Genomic DNA, 21,415 nt, shown 5'->3' with positions numbered 1-21,415 from the left:
TGAGGATCTGAGCGCCTGGGTCTGGGAGTGAGGGTTTGAGTGTCCGGGGCTGGGTGTGAGGGTCTGAGTGTCCGGGGCTGGGTGTGAGGATCTGAGCGCCTGGGTCTGGGTGTGAGGGTCTGAGTGTCCGGGGCTGGGTGTGAGGGTCTGGGAGTGAGGGTCTGAGCGTCTGGGTCTGGGAGTGAGTGTCTTGAGTGTGAGGGTCTGAGTGTCCGGGGCTGGGTGTGAGGATCTGAGTGTCCGGGGCTGGGTGTGAGGGTCTGAGTGTCCGGGGCTGGGTGTGAGGGTCTGAGCATCTGGGTCTGGGAGTGAGGGTCTGAGTGTCCGGGGCTGGGTGTGAGGGTCTGAGTGTCCGGGGCTGGGTGTGAGGGTCTGAGCGTCTGGGTCTGGGAGTGAGGGACTGAGTGTGAGGGTCTGAGTGTCCGGGGCTGGGTGTGAGGGTCTGAGCGTCTGGGTCTGGGAGTGAGGGACTGAGTGTGAGGTTCTGAGTGTCCGAGACTGGGTGTGAGGGTCTGGGTGTCCAGGACTGGATCTGAGGGTCTGGGCGTGAGGGTCTTGGTGTTTGTAATGTGGCAGGGCGAGGAACTTGGAGTTTGGGAATAGGTGTGAAAATATTGGCACAGGGGTTTGGGTACCTAGGTCTGGGATTGTGCCTTGTGGAGATATCTGAAGGCTTTTGTCTTAGAGACTCCATTGATTTCCAGTGAGGGACTGACGTGAGGGCGCTGTGGTCGTTGGGGTGGCTGGGGTGGGGGGGGGTGGGGGGGTGGGTACTGGTTGGCAGGGTTTGGGTCTAGGGGCCTCCTGTTTGCATTCCGTCCACAACCGGGCCTGGCCGGTGGCGGGTTTCAGAATGGCGGCTCTGCCCCAGTGGAAGGTTCAACTCCTGGAGAGGAAGCGGAAGGACGAGGAAGAGGGCAGGCGCAAGGAGCAAGAAGAGCTGGAGAGACTGGCCAGGATGCCGGCCTGGAAGAGGGAGATCATCGAGAGGAGGCGGGCCAGGCTGTGCTCGGGTTCCTCGCAGTCCGAAAGCCCGGCCGAGGCCCAGGCCAGGCCCAGCGTCCAGGCCGGCCCTGGTGGCAGTGCAGAGGCTGAAGGGGTGGAGCGGCCCTCCGGCCTGGAGCCTGAGGCCTACGACGCCAAGGTGAAGGAGGACGCGGTCCTGCGGGAGAACATCGGCCCCCTGCACCAGAACCACTTCATGCAGCAAGAGAAACAGAGGAAGGAGGCCCCCGAGCTGGAGCAGGCCCCTCGCGGCCGCCAAGTGGCCGAGCTGTTCAACCAGGTTACCGGGGCGAAGACCATCCGGGTGGACAACATCACCATCATCGAGTCTGTCCCTGCCTGCCTAGAGAGCCAGGGGGAGCAGGAGACTCTGAATGGACCGTCCAGTAAGCCAGGGGCAAATCAGCTTCACATCAAATCCTCCTTGAGCAGGAGTGTGGAGGACCTGAACACCTTCGAGAGAGGCCGGGAGGAGGAGGAGGACGAGGAGGAGGAGGATGAGGAGGAGGAGGAGGAGGTGACCTCTAGGCGGGGGAGGGTCAGCCGGCTGCTTTTCAAGTTCGGCCAGAGGGGAGGCGCCGGAGGACATGCGCGGCCCACCCGTTCACGCAGCACCGAGAACATTATCGAGCGTCCATCCCATGGCAGCGCCCGGAGCCGGAGCAGCGGAGTTATGGCCCCCCGCCTGGGGCGCAGGCCCCTGGACCGCTCGCCCTCCCCTCCCCCGGTGGCCACCCGTCGGTGCAGCGGCGCGGAGCAGAGGCCCAGCCCGGCACTGCCGCACACGGTGGCTGCCTTCCGCAGCCACTTCGAAGCCCGGTCAGCGGAGGCTGGGGCGCGAGGGGCCAAGCTGGCGGATTCCCCTCACCGCCCCGCCGAGGGAGGGCAGCCCGATCAGCGGACGGCCGGACTCCCTGTTGAGGATGCAGCCGGGCCTGGTCAGGAGACCCCAGAGGCCCACGTTCAAGCCGCGCCGTGCCAGCACCAGGACCTGGGTGAGGCCGGCGACGCTGCCGACCACCTGCCTGCTGTGCCCGCTGCCAAGCCTGCAAGGGCAGGGCCCCAGGAGCGGCACGTGGCAAACACCGAAGACTCCCGGGCCGGCGAACAGCCGCCGAGGGCCGACCCCAGCCAGAAGTGGAGGCCTCCGGCCACTGCCAGCCTTGACGACGCTGTGGAAACCAAGCCGGTCCCAGCGGAGGCCCAGGCTGCGGCCGAACCGAGGGCCCACCCCAAGAAATCCTTTGCTGCCGTCCCCCGCTGCAGGCAGGAGACTCCACTTGAGCAAGAGGTCGAGGCCCTTGTCTCCTCCGGACCTGGCAACTCAGCAGCCAGCAGCATCAGCTTTCCAAAACCGCAGCCTGTCAGCACGGCTTCCTCTTCCTGTGGCGAGCAGGCCTCGGTCTGTTTTACTGTTGCAGCTGCTGCTGCCACTTCCTGCCTTTCTGCTGCACCCGACCAGAGAGGCGCAGACAATGGCTCCCGGGACCAGGAAGCTGAACTAGGCCCGGAGAGGCCGCTGCTCCCAGAGTTTGGGCAGGAGCCGCCCGCCGCTGGGGAGGAAGCCGAGGGGGAGCCCAGCATGAGCAGGCTGTACCGCATCAAGCCTCCCTCTGTGGGCCCAACCCGAGCTCCAGCAGCCAGCCCAGAGGAAGTGAGGCTTCCGGCCTACAGTGTCAGAGCCAGTGGCAGTCTATTCAGCCGATCGGAGGGGGCAGCTCAGGCCTCCCCCACCCCCAGTAGCAGTGAACCCCTAGCGCAGCAAAGCAGCCCCGAGACAGAGGCCTCCGATGGGCAGGTATGGAAAGGAACCTGGGCTCAGGCAGGGTCGAGAGAAGGCCCGTCAGCGGGAAGTGAAAGCCCACCGGCAACCACCACCCGGGCCGGTCGGCCTGGCCCGCAACGGAAATCGGGCAAGACAATAACCATCAACCCCCGCAAGATGGCGGCCAACAAGACCCTGCCCACGAGTGCGGTGACGGCAGAGAACGGTGTGGCCCCGTCGGCGGGTACGAAGCCCACTGCCATGCCTGGGGCTCAGACGAAGAAACGGTACCCGACGGTTGAGGAGATCCAGGTGATTGGCGGCTACCTGAGCCTACAGAGGTCGTGCCTGGTCAAGACGGGTGGCAGCCGGGGAAAGGTAAGAGATGCACCAGGGAACCAGGCCGTAGGGGGCCCTAAGCGGGCCCGCATGTAGGGTGGGGGGTAAGTGGCCATACTGTCATTGAAGCCGTCAAATGGGTTCAGGTAGTGAAGTTTCTCCAGCTCAGAGAGGCATCATTAGGGGTGACATTGTTAAACTCCACTGTTCCATCAACTGAAAGCCTGTCTTTCCCTTCCCTGTCTCTCTCATCTGTGTGCACGTGTGTGTTTCTGTGTGCATGTGTATGTCTGAGAGTGTGCATGTGTGCTCAAGTGTATGTCAATGTATGTGTGCATAGTCTGCGTGTACGCGCGTATGTGCGTGCATGTACACCACTCTCCCTCTGTCCGTCTGTCTTTCTTTCCTTTCTGTGTGTACCCATCTCCCCTCTCTTTCATCCTGCCTTTTACTCCATTCACTTCCTGCTTTCCACTTGTGGGATTATCTTTGTGCAAAGTGACTGTCGTGTTTGCCAACAGTAGCTGCGCTTCAGAAGGGATTCTGTTAATTGGTTATGATTTGCTTGGGGATGCCCTGAGGATGTGAAAGATGCTACATGAATGCAAGTTTACTGTGTTTTTCCTTATCTCCCTCTCACCCCTTCCAAATCTCTGTCTCTGCTCACTCTTCTCGCTCTCTCTCTCTATGTCTCTCTGTTTTTCTCCCCCTCTCCCTCTGGCTACTTCTCTCTATCTCTCTCTCAGTGAATGAATGTGGCTCTACCATATTCTCAACACTCATTTTCCTGCTAACAGCTGGCTAGTCTCTGCCGCTGGGGTTGTTCCTGTGTCTGTTGTAATCAGATAGTTATGCGCTGCTGCATTCCTCGGCACAGCTCCATATATTATAGACACATCCAGTTCATTTGAAGACACATGGTGGGTCACTGCCTCTTTGTGCCTTTGTAACTTCACAGTGCAATAAACCTAAAGTAAGACTGCGAGAGATAGAAAATACCATCTACTTTTCTGTTATGCTTATACAAATTACACGACAGTTCCCGTAACCTTGCTGTGGGCGTGACAGCTATTGTTTACACTGTTGCCTAAAGATGTGATTGCGGAGGGCAGTGATATGTGTTTACGCTCCAGCCTATAGACGCTTTGGGGATTGGCAAATGAGGGTTTACATTGTATTCTACAGTCCCTAGAGTGGAGTGTTCTCGTTATAGTCAACAGCAACCTGTGTTTATAGCGGGTCTTTGCTGAGGAGTATGAAGAGAAACTGAAACACAGAGCAGGAGGAGGGAGTTTGGGTTGTTTTTGTTGGAACAGAGAAGACTGAGGGGCAACCTGATCGAGCTGTACAAGATTATGAGGGGCATGGACAGGGTGGATAGGGAGCAGCTGTTCCCCTTAGTTGAAGGGTCAGTCACAAGGGGACATAAGTTCAAGCTGAGGGGCAGGAGGTTTAAGGGGGATGTGAGGAAAAACTTTTTTACCCAGAGGATGGTGACGGTCTGGAATGCACTGCCTGGGAGGGTGGTGGAGGTGGGTTGCCTCACATCCTTTAAAAAGTACCTGGATGAGCACTTGGCCCATCATAACATTCAAGGCTATGGGCCAAGTGCTGGTAAATGGGGTTAGGTAGGTAGGTCAGGTGTTTCTTACGGTGTCGGTACAGACTCGATGGGCCGAATGGCCTCTTCTCCACTGTGTGATTCTGTGATTGGAGCAAAGAGTTAGAATTGAGGGAACTTTTAACAGAGAGAAGTAGTGAGAGGACAATGTGTTTTTTTTTTATTCGTTCATAGGATGTGGCTGTTGCTAGCAAAGCCACCATCTAGTGCCCCATCCCTAACTGCCCTTGAGCAGGTAGTGGTGAGCTGCTTTCTTGAGCCGCTGCAGTCCGTCTGATGTAGGTACACCCACAGTGCTGTTAGGGAGGCAGGTCTCGGATTTTGAGCCAGCGACACTGAAGGAATGGCGATATAGGTCTGTATTTTGCGGTTTCCGGACAGGGTGAGGGAGGCGGAATGGGAAGTATGCTGTCCGCTCGCTCCTGCCCCCCCCATTGTTCCAGTGTTTCAGAAGAATCGTGCATTGGCCAGCTGATTAACGGCCAGCCAGCAGGAGAGCCAGCCAGTTAGCGTTGTGAAGTGGGGGGGGTTGTGGGGGCCACGTGCCCAACCGGGGTCTCTAGGGTGGGGCACCCAGTAGGAAGGGGTTAGGCTGTGAACTGGAAGTCAGTTCTGGCCGCCAATTTAAAGGGCCCCCCCCACCTTTCTCACACTCTCTCCTTAATTGTTATGTCAGCCTATATATATAAAAAACAAACTGAATAAATAAAGTCTGCCATCAACCAAATGCAAACTCTGCTGCTCCACACAGCCATGGTCCCATTTGCAGACCCTTTCATCTGCCCTTGTGCCGTCTCTTCATAACTTGCGTAGCTCACTCCCAACGTTTGTACCATGCGACAAGCAAACACTATAGCGGGCAACCAAAAATTGCAGTCGATTGACTTTTTAGCCAGCTCAATACCTTGTTCATTTGATATCTCAAATCTTTTGGTTTTGGCACCCGCCCACCTTCCTTATTGTCAAAGACCGGTGGGGTGACGTCGGATTGCTGACCCGATGTCGTCACACCATATTTTACGTAATTGCGGTAGGGGTGGGGTGTGGTGGGGGTGGGGGGGGGGGGGGGGAGAGTGGAATTTGGGGGGAGTTGGGGCAAGCCGCCCAATTTGCTACCATAAAATACAGCCCATAGTTGCAAGTCAGCATGGGGGCCTGACCACCAGGAAGGGGATTCGCAGGATTGGTGATGGTGCTCCAGGCAACAGGGCCCCGGCCGAAGGAAGGACAGCCAGGGATTAGTGGAATAAAGGGAAAAGAAGGACTCACAGGAGGGGAAGAGCCGGCGGACTGTGGGAGGCTGGAACAATCGGCAGAGGACAGCCTCATCTCGATTCCAAGACAAGCCCGAGGATTTTCAACTTAATGCATTTCGGGGCACGTTGAGTTGATGAATGGTGGAGCATTGGCGCAATTAAGCCTGGAGATGATAAAAATATGGAGAAGCGTTTTAGCGACATTATGTCAGTTCACTTGAATGAGCCAGGAACAGAGAGAATTCAATTATGAAGCCTTTCGCGTATACTTGGCCAGTATTCCCTCAAGCATAGCAGACTGAAGGGGGATCTGATCGAGGTGTTTAAAATGTTAAAAGCGTCCAATAGGTTAGACATGGGGAAACTATTTCCATTGATGTTGGAGGGGGAGAGAATTAAAAGTGAGGGGGAACATAATCTTTGAATGAGAGCCGGGTCATTCACGGACAAAATCAGGAAGCGCAAAGGTTAGTTGAAATCTGAAACTCTCTCCCCCAAAATGTTGTGGATTCTGGGGGCCAATTGGAGCTTTGACCTTGGAGATCAATAGATTTTAATTTCTGCAAATGCATCAATGGGTATGGGGTTAAGACAGGTGAACAAAGTTAAGATGCAGATCAACTGTGAGGGCTTGAGGGGCTGAATGGCCTCCTTCATTCTTATGTTTCTACTCTGTGCCATCAATTGTTAACATTAGATAATAAGCCCAGAGATAAAAACAAAAAGCTAAAAGCTACTGCGGATGCTGGAAATCCAAAATAAAAACAGAATTACCTGGAAAAACTCAGCAGGTCTGGCAGCATCGGTGGAGAAGAAATCAGTTGACGTTTTGAGTCCTCATGACCCTTCGGCAGAACTGAGTATAGTTAGGAGAGGGGTGAAATATAAGCTGGTCTAAGCTGGTGGGGGGCGGTGGGGGGGGAGAGAAGTTGAGGGTGGGGTGATTGTGGGGATAAGCAAGCAGTGATAGGAGCAGATAATCAAAAGGTGTCACAGACAAAAGGATCAAAGAGGTGCTGAAGGTCTGTCCACAAGAAAGACCCAAACCTCCCTGTCGCTTGCCATGTTAACACTCCACCCTGTTCTCTTGCCCACATGTCTGTCCTTGGCTTGCTGCATTGTTCCAGTGAAGCCCAACGCAAACTGGAGGAACAGCACCTCATCTTCCGACTAGGCACTTTACAGCCTTCCGGGCTGCATATTGAATTCAACAACTTTAGATCTTAAACTCCCCCTCCCCCCATCCCCACCCCGTTTCTCCCCCTTTTTTTCCCCAATAATTTATATAGATTCTTCTTTTCCCACCTATTTCCATTATTTTTAAATCTAAAACTAAAACTTTGTTAGTCTTTCCACCCCACCCCCACTAGAGCCGTACCTTGAGTATCCTGCTTTCCATTCTTAATTAGCACTTTTCTTAGATAATATCACCACCTTCAACACCTCTTTGATCCTTTTGTCTGTGACATCTTTTGATTATCTGCTCCTATCACTGCTTGCTTATCCCCACAATCACCCCACCCTCAACTTCTCTCTCCCCCCGCCCCCCACCAGCTTAGACCAGTTTATATTTCACCTCTCTCCTAACTATACTCAGTTCTGCCGAAGGGTCATGATGATAAGCCCTATTGGAGAGTGAGCTGAGAGTCACCCCTCCCCCCATCCAATCCCGAGCTGTGTGGTGTTTTTCTGGCAATTTAATGCCAAGAGTGTTTGTAAAAGTACAAGTACAAATACAAGAATTGTTTTGTATTTTGCAGAAGACGATAAAACATAAATTAAAGAGAGAATTTGCACTCTTGTAGTGCCTTTCATGACATCCCGAAGTGCTGTACAGCCAAAGAGGTACTCTTGATGTAGAGGAAATGCCACAGCCAATTTGCAAACACCAAGAACCCACAAACAGCAAGAACCTGATATATCTGCTTCCGTGATGTTGTTAGAGGGATAAACATTAGCCAGGACACTAAGGGAGAACTCCCTTGCTCTTCTTCAAAATGGCATTGTTTACTTCACTTTTCCAAAATTATACCTTATTCACAAATTTTTTCAAAGTACTTTACACAACAGTTCAAATTTGACCTTACATAAAGTGCAACACAGTTCTGTCTCTTTCAATACTGTACATGAGGTGCCTTGTTACACCTGCCATTACAGGTTACAAAGTACATTTATATTTCATGTCAAACATTCTCTTTACATGCTCCTCCATGTAAATTTGGCAGGAGAGAATTAGACAGTGTTCTTTCCACATTGAGCCTTTGCAGCAGCTGCCCCAAGCTTCACTGCCTCCTTCAACACAGGGTCCTTGGAATGTGCACGGGGCCTTGTTTTAAAGCCTCAACTGATAGACAGCACTTCTGACAGTGTAATAGTACCATCACCCTAGATCAGGTGCTTAAGCCTCGGGGCTGGGACTTGAACCCACAATCTTCTAACTCCAAGGTGTGAGTGCTATCCACTGAGCCACAGCTGACCATTTAGCCTGATGTTAACCTTGGCCAATATGCTTCTCGTGTGACCTTCTATGTTCACCCCTTGTAATTTCCCCTCCCACTATTGGCCGTCCTCAGTGCCTCACCCCAGTTGCAAGTGCCCGTCCCCTTTTCCTGGACGCAATCCTAGTTTGGTCGGATACAGGGCACCCCTCGGCATTCAAGTTGAGGCAAGTTGGGGATTTAAACCAGCCACAGTTACTCTCTACTGTAATCAAGTGACTAACTGCACCAGAGGTGGAATCTCGGGAAGTGACTGAGGGAAGGAGATTTCCTTTGGGAACAGCAGTCATTTTAGTTTGTGTGCGAGTTAACATCAATCCTGAGACTGTCTGAGAAAGAAAAATTGGAAAATGTTCCATGGTTCACCCCCGCCCTCCAACCCGCACCCCCCACCCCCCACAAGAAAAAACTGATCCCTGGAAAGGTGACTGCTCAGAAACAGCCCTGAACAGGGTTCTTGTGTATTAGTGCAAGTTAGGAGGTTTACCAGAATGGGACCAGGGAAGACGGACTTCAGTGAGGCAGAGAGACTGGAGAAGCTGGGGTTGTTCTTGGAGCAAAGGGGAAATTTAGTAGAGGTGCTCAAAATCGCGAGGGGTTTTACTGGAGTCATTCAGGGGGAACTGTTACCTTTGGCAGGAGGGTCAGTAATCAGGGGACACAGGTTTAAGGTAATAGGCAAAAAACAAAAAAACTAGAGGAGAAAATTTATGAAATTGTTCTCACACAGTGAGCTATTCTGATCTGGAGTGCACTATCTGAAAGGGTGGCAAACGCAGGTTCACTAATAGCTTCCCCGAGGGAATTGGATAAATACTTGAAGTGCAAATAAAAAGATGCAGGGCTCTGGGGAAAGAGCCAAGGACAGAGTGGGACTTATTCGATTGCTGTTTCAAAGAGCCAGCACAGGCTCGGTGGGCTGAATGGCCTCCTTCTGTGCTGTATCATTTTGTGATTCAATGTAAACTTGAGAAAACAAAAGCGGCATTGTGAAACACTGACAAGATGATGCATGGGTTGCAACACTGATGTTTGGCATTTCTGGATTTGGTAATGAGCTGGAAGATAGGAATGCAACTTTTAATTTTGTCATTGCCCTGGCTTGTGAGCAAGAATCTTGGCCTGGCGATGCAGTCATCATGTTGACCTTACTGTGTTGAAAATGAAGAAGCATCATCCAGGCTCCTACTCAAACTCCTTCATTCCAAAGGCCTCAACACTTTGGAGCACCTCACCTCCCTCAGTTGTTCCATCCTTTTAACAGGCTCCACACATTTTGTAGGACCAATTTGCCCTTGTTCTTGCAATACCCACGCCTAAGAGCCCCTGGCCTAGGCTGTCACTCTGGTACAGTCCGGCATGGGGGTGATGTGTCAATTCCACAGCTTATTTTCAAATTTCTTCCACAGTTTCGCCCGCCACTCCCCAATCCCTGTATCCTCCTCCAGCCCCACAACCCGCCCCGAAAAGTGTGCTCATTGTTCATCTAATCCTGCCCTCTTTGAGCACCCACAATTTTACTTGCTCCACCATTAGAAGTTGTGCCTTCAGTTGCCTGGGCCCCAAGCTCTGGAATTCTCTCCCCACACCTCTCTGCCTCACTTTCCTCTTTTACGACACTCCTTAAAACCTCTCTCTTTGACCAAGCTTTTTGGTCACCTGACCTAAAGGCTCTTTATGTGGCACGGTGTTAAATTGTCATAAGAATGAAGGACCTTGGGATGTTTTACTGTATTAACGGTGCTGGTGTGGAGACAATGGGCCAGATTCTGCTGCCAAAGTAACAGTGGGATTGACCACTGTTCATTTTTACGAATCACCCAGCAACTTGTGGCGAGGAAGTAATACCCTGTGAGTTGCAAATCGTCACAAGTCAGCGGACAGTTTGCACGCTTCACTGTTCAACTTGTGAAAATTGCAGCTCAGCCTTTTGCAAGTTATTATTGAATCTGTTTTCACCACCATTCCAGATCGTCACAACTCACTACATTAAGAAAAAACAATTCTCCTCACCTCCCCCATGAATTTTTAGCCAATTATCTTAAATCTGTGTCCTCTGGTTACCAACCTTCCTGGCAGTGAAAATGGTTTCCCTGTCTACGCTATCAAAACCGCTCATAATTTTGAGCACTTCTGTTTAATCAATTGTATAGTCCCCTCCATACCACTCCCCCCTCCATCTTCCGATTTCCAGTCCTGATGAGGTCTCGCATTATGGGACTAGGCCCTTCACGGACTGTTGTGCACAGTGTTAGTCACCATATTACAAAAAGTAAATATATTTACAGAAGAGTTGTGCAATAGAGTTTCACAACTGTACGGGGCATTGGTGAGATCTACACTCTAACAGACATAAACAGACAGTAGGAATAAACAGGACTTGGGCAGGCTAAGTGAAAGGGCAAGAACATGGGCAGATGGAATGTCATATGAATAAATGTTAAGTTATCCACTTTGGTAGAAAAAACAGAAATGCAGAGTATTTCTTAAACAGTGAGAGGTTGGGAAGTGGTGATGTCCAAATGGACCTGGGTGTCCTCGTTCGTGAGTCACTAAAAGCAAGCATGTAGGTGCAGCAAGCAATTAGGAAGGCTAATGGTAAGTTGGCCTTCATCGCGAGGGGCTTTGAGTACAGGAGTAAGGATGTCTTGCTGCAATTGTATAGAGCCTTGGTGAGACACACCTGGAGTGTTGTGTACAGTTTTGATCTCTTTATCTAAGGAAGGATATGTTTGCCATAGAGAGAGTGTAACGAAGGTTCATCAGACTAATCCCGGGGATGGCTGGATTGTCCTATGAGGGGAGATTGAGAAAACTGGCCTGTGTTCTCTAGAGTTTTGAAGGGTGAGGGTGATCTCATTGAAGCTTACAAAATTCTTACAGGGAGTGACAGGGCAGATGTAGGTAGGATGTTTCCCCTGGCTGGTGAGTCTCAAACTAGGGAACACAGTCTTAAATGGCCTGGCCCTTATTCTGAGACTGAGATGAGGAGGAATTTCTTCACTCAGAGGGTGGCAAATCTTTGGAATTCTCCACCCCAGGGAGCTGTGGCAGTTCAATCATTGAGCATGTTCAAGAGAGAAATCGATAGATTTCTGGATGCTAATAACATCAAGGGGATGAAGATAGTGTGGGAAAGTGGCATTGAGGTAGATGATCAGCCATGATCTAATTGAATGGCAGAGCAGGCTTGACGAGCCGATTGGCCTTCTCCTGCTCCTACTGTGTTCCAATGATCCTACCTAGAGCACTGTGTACAGTTTTGGTCTCCTTACTGAAGAGATATACTTGCATTGGAAGCAGGTCAGAGTAGATTCATTAGGCTGATTCCTGGGATGAAGGGGTTGTCTTGTGAGGAAAGGTTGAGCAGGTTTGGCCTGTACACATTGGAGTTTAGAAGAATGAGAGGTGATCTTATTGAAACATATAAGATTCTGAGGGGGCTTGACAGGGTGGATGCTGAGAGGATGTTTCTTATATTGGGGAATCTAGATCTAGGTCACAGTTTCAAAAGAAGGGGTCTCCCATTTAAGGCAGAGACAATGAGGAGGAATTTTTTCTCTCAGTGGGTGGTGAGTCTTTAGAATTCTCTAGCCCAGAGAGCAGTGGAGGCTGGGTCATTGAATATATTCAAGGCTGAGGTAGACAGATTTTTCCTCTACAGGAGAGTCAAGATTACGGAGGGCAGGCAGGAAAGTGGAGTTAAGGCCATGGCCTTACTGAATGGTGGAGCGAGCTTGAGGGGCTGAATGGCCTACTCCTGCTCCTATTTCTTATGTTCCTATGTAAAAGGATGATGCTGGAACTGAGAAGTCACAACTGTTGGGAAGGACTGAACAGGCTGGGGCTCTTTTCTCTAGGAAAGGGAAGACTGAGTGAGTTCAAAGAGGTCCCTAAGATTATTGATAGGATGGATGTAGCGAAGATGTTTCCATTTATGGGTGAGTTCAAAACTAGGGGCCATCAATATAAGATGGTCACTAATGAATCCAGCAGGGAATTTGGGAGAAACGACTTCACCCACAGAGTTAGTGAGCGGTGTGGAACTTGCTACCACAAGGAGTGGTTGAGCTAAGTGGTGTAGTTGCATTTAGGTATGAGTTAGTTATAAGAAGGATATGTTGATGGAGTGAGATGAAGTGAGGTGGGAGGAGACTTGGATGGAAAATAAACAACAGCATGATCAGTTGGGCTGAATGGCATATTTCTGTGCTGTAATCTCTAAGATGAAAGGGTCTCCCATTAATACAGTTGATGTTTCGAGTCCGTATGACTCTTCATCAGAACTAAGGAATGGAGAAATGAGGTGAAATATAAGCTGGTAGAGGGGGGTGGGACAGGTAGAGCTGGATAGGGGGCCAGTGATAGGTGGAGGCAAAGAGGAGATGTCATAGACAAAAAGACAAAGGGGTGAAACGTTTTAGCCCATTTCGATCCCTTCTCCCCACCCCACCCCCACTAGGGCCATCTGCCACTAGCTTGTCCTGCTTGCTACCCTTAATGTTCCCATTATCACATTCCTTAGATAATATCATCACCGTCAACACCCCTTTGTCCTTTTGTCTATGACATCTCCTCTTTGCCTCCACCTATCACTGACCCCCTATCCAGCTCTACTGGTCCCACCCCCCTCTACCAGCTTATATTTCACCTCATTTCACCATTTCCTTAGTTCTGTTGAAGGGTCATACGGACTCAAAACGTCAACTGTATTCCTCTCCGCAGATGCTGTCAGACCTGCTGAGTTTTTCCAGCTATTATTGTTTTTGTTTCAGATTTCCAGCATCCGCAGTATTTTTCTTTTATCCCATTAATACATGCTGTTTTCCTGGTTGCATACCTGTTCAACAAGATCCAAGCAGGTTTTTCCTGATAAACAAATGATTGCTTCATTTGCAGCAGGAACTCCAGTGAGTGATTTATTGAAATCTGCATTGCAACACGAGAAGAGATCCTGCCAAAGTGTATGTTAAACGTCTTCCTCCCTGGAATGTAGGCAACGCAGACAAGTTTGGCACTTACCACCCATGTACCAAACCTGTAACCACCAGTACTTCACCCCTTCACAGTTCAAACCTCTGGGGTAGCTTTTCAATGGGCTATCCTTCTATAAGGGACTGGCATTGTGGATTTGCCACCACTTACAGAAGCCTTTGTCTACCCCTTTGGGGTTAATGTAAATGAACATTGGGCAGTGTTGAGCGGCTCCTCTACAAACACCAGTTTATTGGACCTGTTAGCATGTTGAAATTCTCCATCATTCTCTCTAAGGACCCCAAGGTCCTTCTAACTTCGGGTGATTCAAATTCGCTGCCTGTTACACGCCAGGCCTAATTTTCTCTTCCACACTGGCTGCAAATTGATTAGGTATTGTTGCTGGCTGTGTGTGTGGCTAGGTACCATCTGTGCAGGGCTGGGGATAGTCTGGACTGATTGCCCTCTGTGTAGGGAGTGTCTGGGGATAGTCTGGACTGGTACCATCTGTGTAGGGATTGTCTAGGGACAGTCTGGACTGGTTACCATCTGTGTTTCATCTCTCTCTAGTTTCACTCCCATCTCCCTTCACACCACAAGCTCACCTTGTCCATGAGACCCCCCCGCTATTGCTCCCTCAACCCTATTACCACTAAGCTACTGAAGTACCCTTCCTGGCCCTCATGTTAGCTGATATTGTTAATGGTTCTCTCTCTCTTCAGGTACTGTCCCAATCACCTTCCAAACATAGGAGCATAGGACTTAGGAGCAGGAGTAGGCCATTCAGCCCTTTGAGCCTGCTCCACCATTTGATAAGATCATGGCTGATCTGGTTGTGGCCTCAACTCCACTTTGCTGTCTGCCCCCATAACCCTTGACTCCCTTGTCTATCAAAACTCTGTCTAACTCAGCCTTGAATGAATTCAACACTGCTTTCTGGGGAAGAGAATTCCACAGACTAATGACCCTTTGGGAGAAAAAATTTCTCCTCTTCCTTAAAAGAGAGACCTCTTGTTCTTAAACTGTGACCGCTAGTTCTGGTCTCCACCACGAGAAGAGACAGTCGTCATCAACCCTCTCCTTTAAAAAAAAAACCCTTGATCCACCGTCCTTACAAACTACCTCCCCATCTCCAACATCTCTTTCCTCTCCAATGTCCTCAAACATGTTGTCGCCTCCAAAATCTGTGCTCATCTTTTCTGGAGCTCCATGTTTGAATCCCTCCAATCAGGTTTCTGCTCCTGCCACAATACTGAAGCAGCTCTTATCAAAGTCACAAACGACATCCTTTGTGACTGTGATTAAAGTAAACTTTCCCTCCTCGTCCTTCTTGACCTGTCTGCAGTCTTTAACTTGGTTGACCACACCATCTTCCTCCAGTGCCTCTCTACTTTGTCCGGCTGGGTGGGACTGCTGTCATCTGGTTCCACTCTTGTCTATCTAGTTGTAGCCAGAGAGTCACTTGCAATGGCTTCTCTTCCTGCTCCTGCACTATTATCTCTGGTGTCCCTTAAAGATCTATGTTTGCCTCTCTCCTATTTCTCAGCTACATTCTGCTCCTCAGCACCATCATCTGAAAACACAATGTCAGTTGCCACATTGCATGCTGACAAAACTCAGCTCTCTCTCACCGCCGCCTCTCTCGACCCCTCCACCATCTCAAAGTTGTCAGACTGCTCGTATGGCACCCAGCTCTGAGCAGAAATTTTCCTCCAATTAAAAATGTCGTCTTCAGCCCAGAACAAACTCTGTTCCCTCGCCACCGACTCCATCCCTCTCCCTGGCAACTACCGAACCAAACTGCTTGCCACCTTGGTGCCAGATTTGACCCTGAGATGAGCTTCCGACTACGTTTAAATACCATCACTAAGACAGCCTGTTTCCACCTCCGTAAACTCTGCCCGTGTCTGCCCCTGCCTCAGTTCATTTGCTGCTGAACCCTCATTCATGCCTTTGTTACCTCTAGACCTGACTATTCCAATGCACTCTTGGCTGCCCCGCTACCTTCCATCCTTCGTAAACTTGAGGTCATCTAAAGCTTCGCTGCCTGTGTACCAACTCACACTGAGTTCCGGTCACCCATCGCTCCAGTGCTCGCTGAACTACATTGGCTCCCAGTTAAGCAATGCCTCAATTTTAAAATTCTGATCCTTGTTTTCAAATGCCCCCATGGCCTCACCCCTCCCTATCTCTGTAACCTCCTCCAACCCCACAACTCGCTGAGGTCTCTGCATTCCTCAGATTCCAGCATCCTGAGCATCCCCAGTTTTAATCACTCCACCATTGGCTACTGCCCAGGCCCTAAGTTCTGGAATTCCCTTCCTAAACTTCTCCATGTCTCTACCTTGCTTTCCCCCTTAAGATGCTTCTTCTCACCTACCTCCTTTGTCATTACTTGAAAGGTGCGAGTCTAGGCGGGGTGGATAGAGAAAGGAACCTTGAAGTACAAATACACCCATCATTAAAAGTTGCTCCGCAGGTTACTGAGTCCATAAAGAGCAAAGCAAGCTCTAGGCTTTATTTCTAGAGGGATAGAATTGAAAAGTAGGGGAGTTACCCTAAACCTGTATCAAACCTCGGTTAGATCATACTTAGAGCACTGTGTGCAGTTCTGGTAACCATATTATCAAAAGGATATAGAGGCCCTGGAGAGAGCGCAGAGAAGGTTTGCAAAGATGATGCCAGACCAGAAATGAGTGGGTTATGCATCAGGAAAGGATTGATGGGCTGGATCTCTTTTTTCTTGGGAAAAAAATGGCTGAGCAGTGACCTAATGGAAATCTATGAAAGGTTTTGATAGAGTGGATCAAGAGTGCGCATTTCCTCTTGTGGGGCAGAGTGTAACTAGAGGCCATCAATATAAGATAGTCAGCAAGAAATTCAATAGCGAGTTCAGAAGAAACTTCTTTACCCAACGAGTAGTGAGAATGTGGAACTCGCTACCACAGGGGGTGGTTGAAGTAAATAGTACTGACGCGTGTAAGAGGAAGCTAGACAAGCATATGAGGGAGATGGAATAGAGGGTTACCATGGTAGATTTAGATGAGGAAAGGTGGGAGGAGACTAGAGCAGAGCATTAACACCAGCATGGGCTGGTAGGGCAAATGGCCTGTTTCTGTGCCTTATATGCTATGCATTACAATCATCTGCCCTAATATTTCCATATGTGACTTGGTTTTAAATTTTGCTTTATAATGTTTATGTGAAGTGCTTTGTGTTCAAGGTGTTATATAAACACAAATTGTTGTTGCTGGGGACAGTGTGAGGACATTCTGTACTGGCTGGGGACGGACTGGCTGCGGGCAGACTGGGGACGGACTGGCTGGAGGCAGACTGGGGACGAACTGGCCGGAGGCAGACTGGGAACTGGCTGGAGGCAGACTGGGGACGGACTGGCTGCGGGCAGACTGGGGACGAACTGGCTGGAGGCAGACTGGGGACGGACTGTCTGGAGGCAGACTGGGGACGGACTGGCTGCGGGCAGAATGGGGACGGACTGGCTGGAGGCAGACTGGGGACGGACTGGCTGCGGGCAGACTGCGGATGGACTGGCTGGAGGCAGACTGGGGACAGACTGGCTGGAAGCAGACTGGGGACGGACTGTCTGGAGGCAGACTAGGGACGGACTGGCTGCGGGCAGACTGGGGACGGACTGGCTGCGGGCAGACTGGGGACGAACTGACTGGAGGCAGACTGGGGACGGACTGTCTGGAGGCAGACTGGGGACGGACTGGCTGCGGGCAGACTGGGGACGGACTGGCTGGAGGCAGACTGGGGACGGACTGGCTGTGGGCAGACTGGGGACGGATTGGATGGAGGCAGACTGGGGACGGATTGGCTGGAGGCAGACTGGGGACGGACTGGCTGGAGGCAGACTGGGGACGGACTGGCTGGAGGCAGACTGGGGACGGACTGGCTGCGGGCAGACTGGGGACGGACTGGCTGCGGGCAGACTGGGGACGGACTGGCTGCGGGCAGACTGTGGACGGACTGGCTGCGGGCAGACTGGGGACGGACTGGCTGGAGGCAGACTGGGGATGGACTGCAGACGTAAGAACATAAGAAATAGAAACAGGAGTAGACCATTCGGCCCCTCGAGCCTGCTCTGCCATTCAATAAGATCATGGCTGATCTTTTTGTGTTTCAATTTCCGTGTACCCATCGAACCCCGATAATCTTTGATTCCCTTGCCTAAAATAATCTATCTACCTCTCCTTAAAAATATTCAATGACCCTGCCTCTATCTTCTTTCACAAAACCATGATGACTCTTCCCAATTGTCTTGAGCACTTCTAAATGCCCAGCTCTAACCTCCTTAATGATTGATTCTAATAATTTCCCATGACAGACGTCAAGCTAACTGGTCTATAGTTTCCTGTTTTCTGCCGTCCTCCCTTCTTGAATAGAGGGGTTATATTTGCTACTTTCTGGGGACTGGGAACTGGCTGGAGACAGACTGGGGACGGACGGGACTGGCTGGAGACGGACTGAGGACGGACGGGACTGGCTGCAGACGGGCTGGGGACTGGCTGGAGACGGACTGGGAACTGGCTGGAGGTGGACTGGGGACTGGCTGCGGGTGGATGGGACTGGCTGCAGACGGATAGGGGACTGGCTGGAGACAGACTGGGAATGGGCTGGAGCAGTCTAATCTGTGGACAGTCTAGTCTGGGAACAGCTGTTCTGGGGACAGTCTGGGCTGGGAACAGTCTGGGGGCTGTCTGGGCTGGGGACTGTCTGGGTTGGAACAGCCTCAGTTGGGGATAGTCTGGACTAGAGGCAGCCTGGGACAGTCTGGACTAGGGACAGTGTGGACCGGGGACAATCTGGGCCGGGGACAATCTGAGCCGGGGACAATCTGGGCTGGGGTAGTCTGAGCTGGGGACAGTCTGAGCTGGGGACAGTCTGAGCTGGGGACAGTCTGGGCTGGGGACAGTCTGGGCTGGGGACAATCTGGGCTGGGGACAATCTGGGCTGGGGTAGTCTGAGCTGGGGACAGTCTGAGCTGGGGACAGTCTGAGCTGGGGACAGTCTGGGCTGGGGACAATCTGGGCTGGGGACAATCTGGGCTGGGACAATCTGAGCTGGGGACAGTCTGAGCTGGGGACAGTCTGAGCTGGGGCAGTCTGAGCTGGGGCAGTCTGAGCTGGGGACAGTCTGAGCCGGGGACAATCTGAGCAGGGGACAATCTGAGCTGGGGTAGTCTGAGCTGGGGACAATCTGAGCCGGGGACAATCTGAGCCGGGGGCAATCTGAGCCGGGGTAGTCTGAGCTGGGGACAATCTGAGCCGGGGACAGTCTGAGCCGGGGACAGTCTGAGCCGGGGATAGTCTGAGCCGGGGACAGTCTGGGCCGGGGACAGTCTGGGCCGGGGACAGTCTGGGCCGGGGACAGTCTGAGCTGGGGACAGTCTGAGCTGGGGACAATCTGAGCCGGGGACAATCTGAGCCGGGCTCAGTCAGAGCCGGGGACAATCTGAGCCGGGGACAGTCTGAGCCGGGGACAATCTGAGCTGGGGACAATCTGAGTTGGGGACAGTCTGAGCTGGGGCAGTCTGAGCCGGGGACAGTCTGAGCCGGGGACAGTCTGAGCCGGGGACAGTCTGAGCCGGGGACAATCTGGGCCGGGGACAGTCTGAGCCGGGGACAATCTGGGCCGGGGACAATCTGGGCCGGGGACAGTCTGAGCCGGGGACAGTCTGAGCCGGGGACAGTCTGAGCCGGGGACAGTCTGAGCCGGGGGCAGTCTGAGCCGGGGACAATCTGAGCCGGGGGCAGTCTGAGCCGGGGACAGTCTGAGCCGGGGACAATCTGAGCTGGGGACAATCTGAGCCGGGGACAATCTGAGCTGGGGCAGTCTGAGCTGGGGACAATCTGAGCTGGGACAGTCTGAGCTGGGGACAGTCTGAGCTGGGGCAGTCTGAGCTGGGGACAATCTGAGCTGGGGCAGTCTGAGCTGGGGACAGTCTGAGCTGGGGACAATCTGAGCTGGGGCAGTCTGAGCTGGGGACAGTCTGAGCTGGGGACGGTCTGGGGACTTTCTGGGCTTGGGGCAGTCTAGGGACTGTCTAAGCTGGGGGAAGTCTGGAGAGAGTCTGGGCTGGAGACAGTCTGGGGGCTCTCTGGGCTGGGGAATTCTGGGGACAGTTTAGGGACAGTCTGGGCACTGTCTGGATTGGGGACAGTCTGAGCTGGGGACTGTCTGGGGCAGTCTGGGACAGGCTGGGGCAGTCTGGTTTGGGCTTGTGACATGTCTCCTTCCTTATGTGGTTGTGTTCCTTTCCTGAATTTCAGTTGAAGATCTCCTTTAATGACTGTGAGCTGGAGTCTACATTCGAGTACCCGTCAGAGCTAACGCTACTGGCCGAGCTTGGCCCAGACAAGGATGAGGAGCCGGCCCAGGCCCGAGAGCCTGATGAGGAGGAGGAGGTGGAGGAGAAGGTCCTGGTCCGTCGCCTCGGTGTAGACAAAACATCTACGGTTGGCACAGCGATCCGCAGAAAACCACTTTTTGTTGGTAGGTCTGCATTTCAGTCAGGAGAAGCTGAACGCGGCTCTAACTGAACTTGTGTGGGAGTTTGGTCGTGGGGGAGGGGTAGGGATTGTTGGGGGCGGGGGGTGGGAGAGGGGGTGCTTGTTGGGGAGTGAGAGTGTGGGCGGGGGGAGTGGGTCCATGGGGGGTGCGGGGGTGTTGATCAGGAGGGGGGTGGTGTGGTGGGGTCCGTGGGTCAGGGAGTGGGGGCTCTGGCAGGGCGGTGGTGTGGGTGGGGGGTGGGTGCATGCGGAGATCTGGGTGAGGGGGGGAAATGGAGTTGGGGGTGGGAATTTGGGGTGTGGAGGGTTGCGGGTTCATACAGGGGTCTGGGTGAGGGGGTGTGGGGGTGGGGATCTGGGTGGTGTGGAGTGGAGGTGGGGAGTGGGAATGTGAGGGAAACGAGGGAGGGGGACATTGGGCGTGACTCCCATGCTGACGAGGATAGAGCCGCCTAAATTCAAACCAGCCTGCAGGAAAGCACCGGTGGGTGGTGACCACCCCTGACATCTTACATGGCTCAGCGTCACTTTCAGTCTGATTTACACCCCGGGGCAGGGTTTTACATGCCCACACCAGCACAGGTGTGGGGGGTGAGTACAATTCCTCGGATGGGCTTCCTGCTGGGTTCCCGCCCAACCCGACCTCTCCGTAATTTCACGCTGGGGTAGGGGAGGCCAAGGTCGGCTTGGCTGCCCTTGCCCCAGTTGAGGCCCTTAAGTGGCCAATTATTGACCGCTTAAGGGCCGTTTCCTGTCCAGTCTCAATTTTCAGGCTGGCAGGAGGAGTTCTGGGGCAGGGGGGAAGCCCAAAAATAAACTGGGCTCGGGCCTTGGGAGGGAAGGGGGTGGCATCTCCATCAGCAGCCCCCTTTTTAACATCTCCCCCCCTCCTCCCCCAATAAGGCCCAGTCCCCTCAGGTCCTCCCTCCCAACCCCCTCCCCCTCCACTGACACCCCAATCCTCATCTGTCCACTCCCACAGGCCTCATCTACCCTTCCCATCCTGAGACCCGCAAAACCTACCTGGTCTTGGACTCCCGGGACTTCGGCTCTGGGGACTGCTTGCAGTTCCAGTCCTGTCCACTGCAGCTCCTGGCACTGCAGGGACTAGAGAGCTGCTGGCCAAACGGATTGGCCGTCTGCACTCTGAGGTGGGGGTCTGCACTCTGAGGTGGGGCCTTCTCCCGAGTGCGAGGCGGAAGTCCCACCTCCAGCCAATTAACACTCCTTGGAGCGTTAAGTGGCTGAGGGGCAGGCAGTAACGGTAGGGATGAGTTCCCTGCTGAATCTGCGAACGGCAGGAAGGGAAACTATGCCTAAAAATCATGGCCATGGTGAAACACCTTGGAACATAAATACTACGTTGAAGATGATGGCAGAACTGAGAGGTTTATACCCATCAGGAAAGGTTACACAGACTGGGG

The 21,415-nt window shown here is 52.4% G+C and overlaps 1 protein-coding gene across 1 annotated transcript in view; it reads left to right on the top strand.

Annotated features, from left to right (window-relative positions):
- The first annotated feature begins 789 nt into the window (after positions 1 to 789).
- The window catches only part of LOC144674600 (uncharacterized), a 35,022-nt gene continuing 14,396 nt past the window's right edge, over positions 790 to 21,415 (top strand). Inside the window, exons 1-2 of the mRNA XM_078535872.1 lie at positions 790 to 3,148; positions 19,752 to 19,974. Of these exons, the coding sequence (XP_078391998.1) occupies positions 854 to 3,148; positions 19,752 to 19,974 (2,518 nt within the window). The 5' untranslated portion in view covers positions 790 to 853. The remainder of the gene's footprint in view (positions 3,149 to 19,751; positions 19,975 to 21,415) is intronic.

Source organism: Cetorhinus maximus, unplaced genomic scaffold, assembly GCF_964194155.1.
Source record: "Cetorhinus maximus unplaced genomic scaffold, sCetMax3.hap1.1 HAP1_SCAFFOLD_718, whole genome shotgun sequence".
NCBI lineage: Eukaryota > Metazoa > Chordata > Chondrichthyes > Lamniformes > Cetorhinidae > Cetorhinus > Cetorhinus maximus.
The sequence above is the reverse complement of the archived record's forward strand: the minus strand, read 5'-3'. Positions and strand labels throughout refer to the sequence as shown.